This window comes from Coffea eugenioides, chromosome 11, assembly GCF_003713205.1.
Source record: "Coffea eugenioides isolate CCC68of chromosome 11, Ceug_1.0, whole genome shotgun sequence".
NCBI lineage: Eukaryota > Viridiplantae > Streptophyta > Magnoliopsida > Gentianales > Rubiaceae > Coffea > Coffea eugenioides.
The window spans coordinates 46,444,978-46,457,641 of record NC_040045.1 but is presented as its reverse complement, the minus strand read 5'-3'; the positions used below and the strand labels follow the sequence as shown (position 1 = coordinate 46,457,641).

The 12,664-nt window shown below is 38.5% G+C and overlaps 2 protein-coding genes across 16 annotated transcripts; one reads left to right on the top strand and one right to left on the bottom strand.

Moving 5' to 3' along the window:
- Nucleotides 1-692: 692 nt before the first annotated feature.
- Nucleotides 693-8,613, top strand: LOC113753380 (cyclin-dependent kinase G-2). 15 transcript variants are annotated; one of them, XR_003465027.1, is made up of 9 exons: nt 695-2,989; nt 3,527-3,662; nt 3,773-3,861; nt 4,056-4,167; nt 4,262-4,368; nt 4,450-4,791; nt 4,979-5,056; nt 7,214-7,374; nt 8,112-8,613. XR_003465027.1 is itself a non-coding variant. In XM_027297520.1 (6 exons), the coding sequence occupies exons 1-5, from the start codon at nt 1,260-1,262 to the stop codon at nt 4,136-4,138; spliced, it is 2,061 nt and encodes a 686-aa protein (XP_027153321.1). In that variant the 5' UTR covers nt 693-1,259; the 3' UTR covers nt 4,139-4,167; nt 4,262-4,353. The 15 variants fall into 15 exon arrangements, 2 of the variants coding, with proteins under 2 accessions (XP_027153321.1, XP_027153320.1); XR_003465025.1 differs by having other exon boundaries at nt 7,559-8,613; XR_003465024.1 differs by having other exon boundaries at nt 7,553-8,613.
- Nucleotides 8,614-8,708: 95 nt separating this feature from the next.
- LOC113753383 lies at nt 8,709-12,371 on the bottom strand. The gene is made up of 4 exons (XM_027297521.1): nt 11,770-12,371; nt 10,640-11,071; nt 9,961-10,267; nt 8,709-9,004 (listed from the first exon to the last, which is right to left on the bottom strand). Exons 1-4 carry the CDS (start codon nt 12,259-12,261, stop codon nt 8,862-8,864), a joined length of 1,374 nt encoding a protein of 457 aa, XP_027153322.1. The 5' UTR covers nt 12,262-12,371; the 3' UTR covers nt 8,709-8,861.
- Nucleotides 12,372-12,664: the final 293 nt, after the last annotated feature.

Genomic DNA, 12,664 nt, shown 5'->3' with positions numbered 1-12,664 from the left:
AAATATTGATATTATCTTTTTATTCATATGGAATAACTTTACGTAGCGAATTTTTATTTTTATAACGGTAAATTCATTGATGTTGTTGGAGACTGAATACATATTCATGATAAAATGATTTGTTTCATCTTTTGTATTTAGCTTAATAAAAATATGTAATCCTAGTTTTACAATCATTGTAAAAATTAATAATTATCTCGAAATATATCCATCAATCTCTTGGCATAGCTTGAAGTATTTAATGAAAATCATTGCATTCTAGTACATATATGTATAAAAGTTCTTAAAAATTGGTAATTGGGCACTTAGCAAATAATAATTTTTAAAAATAAAAATTAACATTAGTTTTATACTTTTTCATAAATTATTCACACTTGCCTAGTTTCGCAATTAATCAAGAAAACTAGTGCATTCGAACGGGTTACAATACTTAGAGGCACTGTCAGCTAAAAGTTTCAATGTCAATACCAATTCCATCCGTGGGTTCGTGCTGGGCCTAAGTCGGGCTCAGCCCAATCCGTACTTGATGAGCTATCTTTAGAGGGCCCATGCTCCGCGCCTTTACTGGGGCAGAAAAATGAAGTAAGAAAAAACTTGAGGGGCTTATTGAGCAATTTTATATTCATTAAAAAAATAGCAAGAATTTCGAAGGCATCCACATAATTTTAACGCTCACGATAGCACTAAAATAGACCTCTTTCGTCCGCGGTAGCGAAGTCGGCTTCGCCTTCGTTTCTGCGAACCTGCGATAGAACCATTATTACGCTTTCTCTCTCTAGAAGCATCCTCGCTCGTAGCCGCTGCTATTCATTAATCTCTTTCTGTCTCTCTCCAATCCGATTGAATCCATCGGACTCGGTTCGTTGGTAAGGCCTTCGAATCTCAATAATTGTCGGGAGGGAGTATATCATATTAATTTCTAGGGTTTTCTATCGTCAGCTATTGTTCGATTTCGGGCTTTTATTTCTAGTTTATTAACAAAGATTGAAGAAAAAAATAATTGTTGGCCCTACGCGATTTACTTTCGGCTTTGAACTTGTTTCTCGTATCAAGATCTGTACTTTGATTGTCTCGCTTTATAAATTGAAATCTTGTGGGGTAGAATTAGGGGAAATTGGGGAAGGAGGTCTTCTGTTTGTTTTGATGAAATTTGGTGAAATTAGGCTTAGGGTTTTCTCTTAAACCCCGGTTTAGGCGAGTTTAGCAGGTGAATTGAATTTTTTTGGCTGTATCAAAGGGATAAACTCGGTTATAGATTTATGGCGGCTGGAAGACATGGGGGTTATAGGGACAATGAGTTCAGGGATCGTGAGTCTGACTTTGAGGTAGCCAGGAGGGAAATTGGCTATTCAAAAGGTGATTATGATCGGATGAGGAATGGTGTGGGGGACTATGATAGGGGGAATAGGGCTCAAAATCATGATGGTCGAGATAGGGGTAGAGTTAGGCAGAAGGATATTAAGGAGAGGGAGTTCACTAATGGTGGGTATCGGTCTGCCTCAAGTAGGAGTGACTCGGGCAGTAGTGGTGGTGGTAGTGCTGGTCTGGGGCCGAAGAGGTATGGTTTTTGCATGAGGCCCGTGGACAGAGAACCTGGGGAATTGTCCAGTGAAAGTGGGTCTGATGGGGCTATTGATTCTGAAGCGCATAAGAAGGATGGTGGTGAGCTTAAGAAGTCAGAAAATGGAAAGAGAAAATTTTCACCCATCATTTGGGATAGAGATGGAGATGGCAAAAGAGTGACTAGAATTGTTAAGGCGAGGACTTCCCCAGCAGCAGCTGCTCTTCCCCCTCAGCTACCCACGCCTACTTCTGGCACCATGTCACCTGATCGCAACCCTGATAGTCGTCAACATATTTCACCTAGTAAAGATATAGTGGTTCAGAATTCTGGGCTGTCACCGAAAAAGGTTACTGAGGACCTCACTTCTCAAATAAATGTTGCTTCTGACTCTCCAATTGGTTTATCTCCTTCAGCTCCTGAGGCAGAGGAAGAGGAAGCTCACTGGGGTAAAAATGAGGGAGCAGTGACAGTAGATGATGATTACTATATGCCAGCACGTAATATAAAATCCTCTCGCTGGGCAAATGAGGCTGAATCATCAGCTGATGAAGGTGAAATTTCTGATGATGAGGAGATGGTTAAATTGAAGAAGAAGAAGAAATCTGTTAATGAATCTACTGACACAAGGGGACAGAGGAAATCGGTAACCCCAGAGCTCGGGGAACTGAGGAGAGAAGGTTCAGTGGGAAATAGGGTCAGGTCTTCTGATGAACGCGTTAGATCCTTTAGTGGAGATAGTGATCCTGATGAATTGGACAGGAATGAGTACATGGAGGTTGATGAAGATCGCAGTTATGGTGGAACCAGTGGTAGCAATGCGGATACTGGTTCTGATGATGAACACAACTCCCACGGGACACCAGAACATGCAGTTCCTCCACCAAGGGCCGTGAACATGCTTCAGGGTTGTAGAAGTGTTGATGAGTTCGAGAGGCTGAACAAAATAGATGAAGGCACATATGGTGTAGTTTATAGAGCTAGGGATAAGAGAACAGGAGAAATAGTTGCTCTGAAGAAGGTCAAGATGGATAAAGAAAGAGAAGGGTTCCCTTTGACCTCTTTGAGGGAAATAAACATTCTTCTTTCTTTTCATCACCCATCAATTGTAGATGTCAAGGAAGTAGTTGTAGGGAGCAGTTTGGACAGCATTTTTATGGTAATGGAGTACATGGAACATGATCTGAAGGGGTTAATGGAGACAATGAAACAACCGTTTAGCCAGAGTGAAGTTAAGTGCCTCATGCTTCAGCTTTTTGAGGGTGTTAAGTATCTTCACGATAACTGGGTTTTGCACAGAGATTTAAAGACATCAAATATACTTTTAAATAATTGTGGTGAGTTGAAGATCTGTGACTTTGGACTAGCACGTCAATATGGAAGCCCTTTGAAACCATATACTCACTTGGTGGTTACTTTGTGGTACAGGTGAGCGTAGTTTTATGCACTATTGTCTTTTTTAGTTGAGATAATTAAAATCTTTTACCTGGTTCATTTTTGATGTATTATTTGGTTTTTGTCAAAATAGTATTGAGTGCTTTAATTGCAAATCCTATGCTAGTGCCTTTCTATTACAAGAATCTAGAGTGATCACCTGGGCCTTACTGCGATTTTTTTTTTACTGTTAATGTTGTTTCTTCTGTGAATGTAAAGTCATGTCAATTTAGTTTGGTTACCCAGAATGCGCCAATGATAATCTCTACTTTAGAAACTGCATTTTGTTATTTTTTCTGGTGCAACAGAATTGTATGTTGTAGCATCTTGCTCTTAGGTGGCCAAATTTTCGTTTTCTATGTGGCACTATCTTGATATTAGACCAAGAAAAATTTGAAACTTGAGCAGCTAGCTGGAATATGTGTCTCTTTCCTTTTCATTTGTAGGTCTTGTGATTGTGTATTTTATTTTTGCTAATTTTGGAAAATAAAAATAAACGACCGAATGACAGAATATTTAATGTTTTTCAAGGGCGCCTGAACTGCTTCTAGGAGCTAAGCAGTACTCTACAGCGATTGACATGTGGTCCTTGGGTTGTATTATGGCCGAGCTGTTAGCGAAGCAGCCACTATTCAATGGGAAAACAGAAGTTGATCAACTTGACAAGGTTAACATTTTGACAACTTTCATCTGTAATGTTACTGTAGATTTTTGTATGGATTCCAAGCTAATTTTCTTTTCTGTGGCCTTAAAGATCATTGTCATTTTGTTTTGCAGATATTCAAAATCCTTGGTACGCCTAATGACACAATCTGGCCTGGGTTTTCAAAGCTTCCTGGGGTCAGGGTTAACTTTGTCAAGCATCAGTAAGTATCTATTTCGTGTTTATCATAGTTCGATGCAAATCGACTGTATAATTTATGGTTTTCATGTTTCCTACTGTTTTCCCAGGCTTCCAGCTTTGGGTGATTCTGGTCTGGCTTTCTGGCCTTCGTTGGTGACAGTTTCAGTTCCCAAATAAATGTCATGTTTCTATTAACTGGTGCTTTGTTCATTTCAGGTATAATCAACTGCGTTCCAAATTTCCAGCTACATCCTTCAGAGGATCGCCGGTACTCTCTGATGCTGGATTTGACTTATTGAACAGGCTTCTGACTTACGACCCTGAGAAGGTATGTCATTGTAAGGTGTGATACTGTTTGTAGATCATGATTGTAACTATTTAAAGTTTGGAAGACGTTATTTCTGATTCTTGTCTTTGGACAGCGAATAACTGCTGAGGATGCTCTCAGCCATCCTTGGTTTTCTGAAGTTCCTCTACCCAAGTCGAAAGAATTTATGCCTACTTTTCCTGCTCAGCATGCTCAAGACAGGTACTTTAGCCGTCCTCTGTTTGTTACTTAATTTGTTCATTTGTTGGATTAATGAATTAATGTTTTATTGCTTCTTTGTAGACGTTTGCGAAGAGCCATGAAGAGCCCAGATCCCTTGGAAGAGCAGCGCAGGAAGGAGTTGCAACAAGGGGAACTAGGAACTAGTGGTTTGTTTGGTTAAGGGAAGTCATTAGTGCCTTGAAGTTCAATTTATGCTTCAGTTCTGTTCTCGTGATTGATGTGGTTGAGGTGAGGATGTATTGAGAGGAAGTTATTGTCAGAAGATCATTCGTGCTGTTTTTTAGCAGGCACCCTTGATGAAGTAGATGGAGAATCAATTCTTTGTCTAAGCTTTTGAATCAGATGTGGTGGGGAGCTCTGGTGTAATGAAAATTCCTTCTTTGACACTGCTTGCATGCCAAGGTGTGGCATAGTGCCTTTCTTATTAAGAAACAGTTTCAGTTGAAACTTGTGTATGTAACATATTTTCTGTTGATACATTGTAACAATTTTCATGAAATTTGTTTTGAATTTCAGAACGATATAGTGTTTATTCTTAATCTTTGTTCTTTGTTTTATCAATTTTAATTTTCATCCTGGTCTTTGCAAGAGACACTGGTGTAACGCGGAGCAGGCTTTCTTAGCTTTTGATTGACGAAGAAATGACAGAAAGTATTGCGCTTTGGAGGTAATGTTAAGTCTGAATACATGGGTGTAATGAAGGATCAGAAATTTGCTCTCTGTCGATATGGGATGTCCTTTGTGCCATTGTTATGTTAGGCCACATGCTAGCCTCTTAGAATTACATGCTTTCTCTGGTAATCCTGTGAGAAAGTGCCATATCTCATCTTTCCAATCTGGAGCTCTCAGCTACATAACCTGACATAGTATAATCGGAGGATCAGTTGTCTATTAATTATGCCATTTTCATTGAAGAAAATTGCACCATTCCCATTTGAAGGTTCTAGTAATTAAGTTTAATTTGTTTTATGGATGTGTTTAATTTTCGTTTATAATGATATTATCTGAGGAGATGCAATTTTAGATTCTAAATGGTTTGGCATTTGATACAGCAAGTGTAAATGTGAAGACGTTATTCTCATAGTGCTACTACGTGTAATTTTGGTGTTTCTTAGCGGGATTTTGTTCTATTCTTTTCGTATTTTTCATTTTATGTTTTTTATTTGAAAGGATATTTAGAGACCGTTGGATGTGATGCATGCAGAAACTTCAGTTTCCAGCTAATTGAGTTGCCTAGGTCATTCTTGTGAATTGCGAATTGTTTATAATTAGGAAGAAGCTAATAGATTTTTGTTTATGTTAATATTGGCATAGACCTTCATCTATGTTCCTTCCCTTGAGACTTCAAATCACAAACATGCCAACAAGCGTTACTTTGATAAACGTGTGGCTTTTATGCTGTGTGGCCACCTAGAGAAGATGTTTTTCTTGAAATACTGTTGTAATCCCACGTTTATCCTTGATACCAAGGCAGAAGAAGAGCAACTTGGGTTGTAACTAGATTTTACTATTCATGGCTCTACTATGGATGGGCAGCTCATTGTATCAAGAATTTTGTGACAAAGTGGTTTTTTTTTTTTTAATTTATATGTGCTAGTTGCCATATTTCTGGGAATGTAGGTGTTTACTGTGTATTTTAATTGTACAACCAAGATGTTTTACTGTGTTTTTTTTTATTTATATGTGCTAGTTGCCATATTTCTGGGAATGTAGGTGTTTACCGTGTGTTTTAATTGTACAACCCAGATGAGTTTTATTTTTAATTTTATTTTTTCAATTTTTTTTGAGCTTTATGGTGATAATGAGCCTTTAACGTCTTCATCTTTGGACTTATTTGACATTCATCTGCAAATGTTACTGCAGTATCAAGGCAGGCAGGTTGGGGGAGTTTACCTGTACAACCTGGCATATAGATTTTCAAATTATTTTTCCATTCTTCAGATATTCTTTTTCTCTTCTTCAAAGCTCTGTGGAGGTACCTTGCAGCCTTTATTTACTCTAATATTTGTAGTCTTTTTTACCCTAATATTTGTAGCTGCTTAATTTTTTTAAAACTATCGTGCTGTGTATGGCATTATGTATTTGACATATAATGAGCACCATAGAACTTTTTGAAGATTCTTTAATATTTGAACCTATTTTTTGTTTTCAGGAAAAATTCTGTAACATAGAGTTGAGATACCTTAAGTTTTGCTCTCTGGCTTTGAATTTTCAAAATTGAGTTTTGCATCCAGGTTTTATGAATTGCCATTCATCTAGAATTCTGTGCAAGAAATGGTTAGCTGTGTTTGCATATTGTGGATTGGTTGGGGTTTCTTTTTATAATTCAAGTGATGATACAGAATCCAACTGTTTGTTGCTAAGATGTTACAGATGCTGGGAGGTTTACCTACTGATTGGTTCATGATATGTTTGTTTTGACTGGCTACTAGCTTAATGTTTTGGTACGCCTGTTGAGATTAGAAGAATGTACAGTTAAGGTTGATGAGAATGTGTGTGGGCAAACTAAATGGCTAGCACATTTACATCCAATCATTTTCAAGTGTCATACTGGGATCTTTTTACTTCTATAACCTGTAGTTTTGAATTCTTGACATATGGTTCTGGAGTTTAATCACCAATGATTTGTTCTTAGGTATGACGTGATTGTGTCTCTCTCTAGTATTCCACTATTTATGCCTGATATTGTTTGCCTATTAGTTCAACAGATCATAATGTGACCAATGCTCCAATTTTGTGCTACTGCATTGTCCTTATGTTTTCCATCAAAAGGTCTTCCTCAAGTCTTATAAATTATAAGTGGGTCTTGTTATTTGCCTTGTAGGATGACTGGTGGATTTAAGGTGCTATTCTTCTTATGAACTGAGACAGTCTTGACTTAGAGCCTGCTGACAACTTGGGGGTGCTTAGTATTTTAAGAGTGAAGGGGCAGTATTGAGTTAGAGCCGCTACCAACTTGGGGGTGCTATATTTTAACAGTGGAAGGTATGGATAACGTCATTAGCTGGGAAGAAGAGATGAATACTTGGATCATTAGAAAGTTGTAGTGCGACGCTGGTTGTCTGTCACAAGGAGCGTATCCTGAGGTGTCAACTTCTAGTTTATAAACTGCATTTTTATGTGTTATGTGTGGTAAAATTCCTTGTCTCATTGTTTTTCATAGATGCAGCGAGGAGAGAACTTATTATCATAGATGTGCTTGCTTCTGGTTTTGGATACTTTTGGTTCTCTTAGCTTTTGCTTCTCAAAAGTGTTTCAAGGTAATTTTCATAGTTGGAAAAAAGTAACTAAAAGAGATTGAATGCAAAGGTTGATCAGTGTAGGTTCAATAATGAATGCAGTGCAGGATATGGGTGAGAGAGATTCTTGATGATGTTGAGGAACCGTTTACCATCGTTAAGTTTGTCTTCGTTGGACTTTATAGGCAGCTTCTTTCCTTGTGTATCTTTGATCCTATTCTTGTAATTCTGCTGTTCATCATGCAAGTGTTAGTGCAAGGATGCAAGGATTTTTACTAGAAAAATCTGGAGCTTCTTGGGCTTTTTATTGTTTGGTGCAACGTGAGATCTGCTGAATGGATTTTTCCTTTGCGTATTTTTACCTACCTGACGTTTAGTATTTCTAGCTTCTAGTGGCCTATATATGGTAAATTTTTTGTATGAATTAATTTATGGCAACGTAGGGTAGTTGAAATAATTAGTGTGTTGTTGGATATTTGGAAGATCACGAGGTAGCAGAGGCGGCATTATCTGAATCTAGACTCTACGCGTGGGGTTTGTGTTCAACTGCTTGACCATCGTTGGCCTGCATGTGCTGTAGAATTACAGGTGTCGTTGAAGCCTAGCTTGTATTTCCTGTCCCCGGGTTTGCCTTCTAGACGTTGACAGATTATCATGTTGAATTTTGTGGAAGGTGATGGAGCGAGACCAGCACTGTCGCTTAAGCACCCTCATCAGAGAGAGATTGTTGCTTGAACATGAGCATCTTCATCTGAGAAGATAGCTCTTCAATTCAAGGATTGTATGCTGTGTCCCATTTATGAATACGGTTAATATTAAATCTGTCATAAAAGGTAAAAGAATTTCCCGAAAAAATGCTGTTCCAAATAGCCAACCATACGTACTGGTTTATGTTTTCTATTATAGTACAAGTCGAAGTCAATGACACTTCATAACTATCCTGTTATTATTATTATTATTATTATTATATTTTTTTTGGGGGTCCTTTTCCAATGTCTTTTACTATAATGATTTACATGTAATCTTAACCAAAGAAGCGACAGTGAAGAACAAATTGCAAATGATGAACGGAGCCCGTCAAATTGCAAATTTCCTTTGTGTGATGGGCACCCTGCGATGCTCTTTGCATGCCTGTAGCAAAACGTGACATAGGTGCTGCCCCAGGGACGGTGGCCGACGACTTTGGATCGCAATTACGATTTTGATGTGCCACTTTGCCGTGGCAGGTGATGATTACTGTGAAGTGAAAACTACGGTCTTTCCAAGCACAAAGAGCACGAGCGACAGTTGAATGAAGAAAATGGTGTTGATCAGTCCCCTATCAACCGTCCATCCAAAAACCGTAATTCCCCCGGGGTTGGACTGCAAATATGTCACTGTATAGCCATTGTAGAATCAAAAATTATGAGCGTACGTGACAATTCAGGATTAAGATGCCAGTTAGAAAGAGGCTCAAGCAAAGAAACAGCGTAGACACACTCGATGATCAAGCAAGAGGAAAGAGCCTGGGTACAAAGAAGGAAAAGTTTGTGGTTGCACTGAAAGAAACTGCAGTGTTACATATTCTACCACTTCAAAGTTGTGTGCGCGTGCGGTGGTTTGCCTGTGTTGAGGGTATATTATTGTTTGGTAGGAGAAGTCATTCTTAGTTTTTTAATGAACAGCAATTGCCAAGCGCAAAGCACTTAGAATCTGTCTTTTTGCTGCTTATTTGTCTTGTGTTTTCATTCTTTAAAAAGAAAACAAATTGAAGACATGAATCCCTTCCAGAGCAAGAGGCGAACAAACAGCAATGGTAGAAAGAGAGAATCGATTCAACTTGTATCTTTGACTTCCCAAAGTAACTAGAACTCTGTTGTATTTTCACGATAATTCTCTCTTAGTTTCGGATAACATACTCATAATCAGATTCCCTTTCTTGTCTGAAGCATATACTACAACGAAATGCCCTTTCACAACTCTTGGCATATTGATTAAGAAAATGTAATTCTGCTATTACTCGACTTATTTACTCGTATTCTTCATACTAGGGAAAAGCCTTTATAATGGAGTCAGAAAAATGACGTAAAATTCATCCATTTGGGCATCCGGTCTATATACTGAGAATAGAATATTAATACAGTCTGGATTATATGACATTCTGTCCAATGAACGATTCTTTTCATCCTCAGCAGATTTCTATGTCATATAAACAAGCTCTAGAAAGGCAGCTTAATTAAAAGAAAGAGCTAACTTAAGGTATATTGAGCTGACTAAGGCCATATCTCCACAGACCTCAGAGGAAGGTGATATAGAATAAATAAAACAAAAAAACAGGATTTGATCCGCGTACCTAGGGCTTGCCTCTTGTGGTATGAAGATGCATAAGAAGAGAGTGGTGTACTTTGACTGGTCGGGACAAATTCCAAAGACTCCAAATCACTTTCTGAGTAGCTTGTGTAGAGAGAACCTATCATATGATCCACCTCCAGGCTTCCAGTGCTGCTAGCAATCCTGAATTGAGATGCATCAGTAGGAGTGCATGTCCTTAAAGCATGCCACTGACTAGCTAGCGATCCAATTCCTTGGGCTCTGTGGGATATTTTTGCAGCTGCGTTCAAGCAAAGAGTTATTCCAGCTACTTGGACGATGGAAGAGACCTAATAACCAGAGAAAAGAACTTAACCTTAAATTGTCAGCGTGTCATACTCTCAACTACACAACAATAGAACAGGAGAGGTGCACATAGAGGAAAAAGCTGAGATGTGCTGCTGACAAAGCATAGAGAATAGTAGTCTATGAATATCTACATAGACTTTAAACCTGCAAATATTGGCAACGGAGTCCAAATCTCTGTTTCAGGAAATTAAGCACACCAATTTGTTCTAATGATATCAATCAGCAATTCTTAATTTTACCAAGGGTTCCAATTTTATTCTAGAGAACTTCCGTCCGGCATTCAAATCCATGGACAAACAATTGAGACAATAAACAAAACAGCAATTGCGGGTGATGATGAGGTCCAAACTTACAGCAAAATCACCTCCATTAATGAATGAGATGATTCCAGTATACCCAGTAGTTTGGAATAGAGTCACAAACTGGCTTACAGTGACAATCAAGAACACCAGAATAAGATAGATTCTAAATCTGTGGCTTATTTTTGATAGATAATGCCGCAGACGAATATGCTCTTTTATTAATATTAAAACATCAGATTGCCTTTCCAAGAGCTTCCCATAGTCATCGAAGTGTATAATCTGTAAATTGCAGACCAGATAGAACAATATGCAGGAGGATAGAAAGATTATAGTCACATAGGTTGAGGATAAAACAAATGCTAGTAAAATAACGACAGTTTGCCACCATAATTCATGATGCACGTATAACATGCGGATGACTTCACGAGCAGTCTTAAGAATGAAACATGGCAGTACCCATAACACCAGCAACCGGACAGATTCCTGCAGATAGAGATACCCCCATGAGTCCTATACTGTGGCAGTCGTATTACAACACGTGCCAAATATCGAAAGTTTTACATAGATCAATTGTTCAGAGGTAAAAGACTACTCAAGTCCAAAATAGAAAAACTTAGAGCGACCAAATATATCAAGAGAAGCAATATATTGAAGCAAAACTCGTGAAGGAAACGGACACACCAGTATATGCTGGGATAATTCCCAATGATATAGTAGAAGAAGCATCCACTCTTTTAAAACATCAGTCGTAGTGTGTTTCAAAGAAACCAAATAATACGTACAATAGAAACTTAAACCTTTTTCCATTCCAAGCCAAACACTTCCATTTGCACGGAAAGATTCTTTGCCATTGATCCCAAGAATATAAGCGGACGGCAGAAAGTAAACTTCTGAATATCAGATATTAATGCTAATTGTCTAAATATGTTCACCAAAATTTACTCAGCAAACTTCTGCAACTTATTCCTTGATATAAAGCAATTAATTTAAAAGATTGACTCTTTTTTTTTTTTCAAGTTATGAACCAGCTTAATAGCTCATCTACTACTCTTTATTTTGGATGCATTGTTATCTTTCTTGTAGAAACACAAGCAGCATATAAAGAACACAACAGAAAGATCAGAACCATAACCACCCTGCATATCGTGCAATTTACAAAGTCCAATTAGAAAGATACTCACAGAGATCTTCTGAATATATTGGTCACTGAACCTCTCCACATGACCAGTATACCTATCAACAAATAGAAACTTCCTAATGCCATACTTGCGCAAATTGTGGGACACACAAATAAGAGAGGCAGCTGCCAAACTAGCCTGAGAAGCCACAATATCCAGCTCAAAACTTTTAATTTGGCCCTTCTCACAACCGGGACAATTGGAAAGTTGAAGAATAACCACCGGAAGGAAAAAACCAATGAGAAGGAAAACCATCCAAGACAGCCCGACACTCAAGATTGAATTTTGTTTGAAGCCCAGAAGAGTAAGGAACGAGTCTAATGTTTTAAGGGTCTTGTCAAGAGGAGTGTAGGCCTCTTGATCTTCTTCCGTAGTTTCTTGATTTTGGGATTGGTGAGTTTGTTCTACCTTGAGCAGGGGAGTCTGGTCTTGCAGCTGCCGTGAATGTGATTCCTCCTCTGGGACGTCCGCTACTTGTATATGAGTTTCAGCCATTGATCCAAAAACGTACTAACTTTTACACTAGGCAACTAAAAAAAGGGAATAGTAAAAAAGAGGGCTTGAATCAGTATTTAGTGAGAAATGTTCGATCATAAGAGTATTTGGAAAAGACGAAATGTGATGATTAATCGAAACTGACAGATCATCTGATCGCCGTTTTATCTACCTATATAGTAAAAGAGCGAATGGGTTTGCTGAGGATGGTGGTTGCTGTGCTGAGGTGTCTCCATTTAATTGGCTGGAGTTTGGTCGTCATTCTCGTGCGCTTCGCGTGCTTCCGCCAAGAAGAGGAGAGCTGGACTTCCTGCTGTTGTCCGAGAAGAAGTGAGGAAGGACCTTCGGTTTTGAGAAGGAACCGTTCCTCAGTGCCGTTCCTCAGTGCCGTCAGTACGCCAAG

What these genes read in the sequence shown, in the direction of transcription:
- LOC113753380 (XM_027297519.1), top strand. Translation starts at nt 1,260, where the DNA reads ATGGCGGCTGGAAGACATGGGGGTTATAGGGACAATGAGTTCAGGGAT. An exon ending in TGACTTACGACCCTGAGAAG is followed by an intron (nt 4,168 to 4,261) that starts GTATGTCATTGT and finishes GTCTTTGGACAG; the next exon opens with CGAATAACTGCTGAGGATGC. An exon ending in GCTCAGCATGCTCAAGACAG is followed by an intron (nt 4,369 to 4,449) that starts GTACTTTAGCCG and finishes GCTTCTTTGTAG; the next exon opens with ACGTTTGCGAAGAGCCATGA.
- LOC113753383 (XM_027297521.1), bottom strand. Translation starts at nt 12,261, where the DNA reads ATGGCTGAAACTCATATACAAGTAGCGGACGTCCCAGAGGAGGAATCA. An exon ending in AATATATTCAGAAGATCTCT is followed by an intron (nt 11,072 to 11,769) that starts GTGAGTATCTTT and finishes CTCTATCTGCAG; the next exon opens with GAATCTGTCCGGTTGCTGGT. An exon ending in TTAATGGAGGTGATTTTGCT is followed by an intron (nt 10,268 to 10,639) that starts GTAAGTTTGGAC and finishes TCTGGTTATTAG; the next exon opens with GTCTCTTCCATCGTCCAAGT.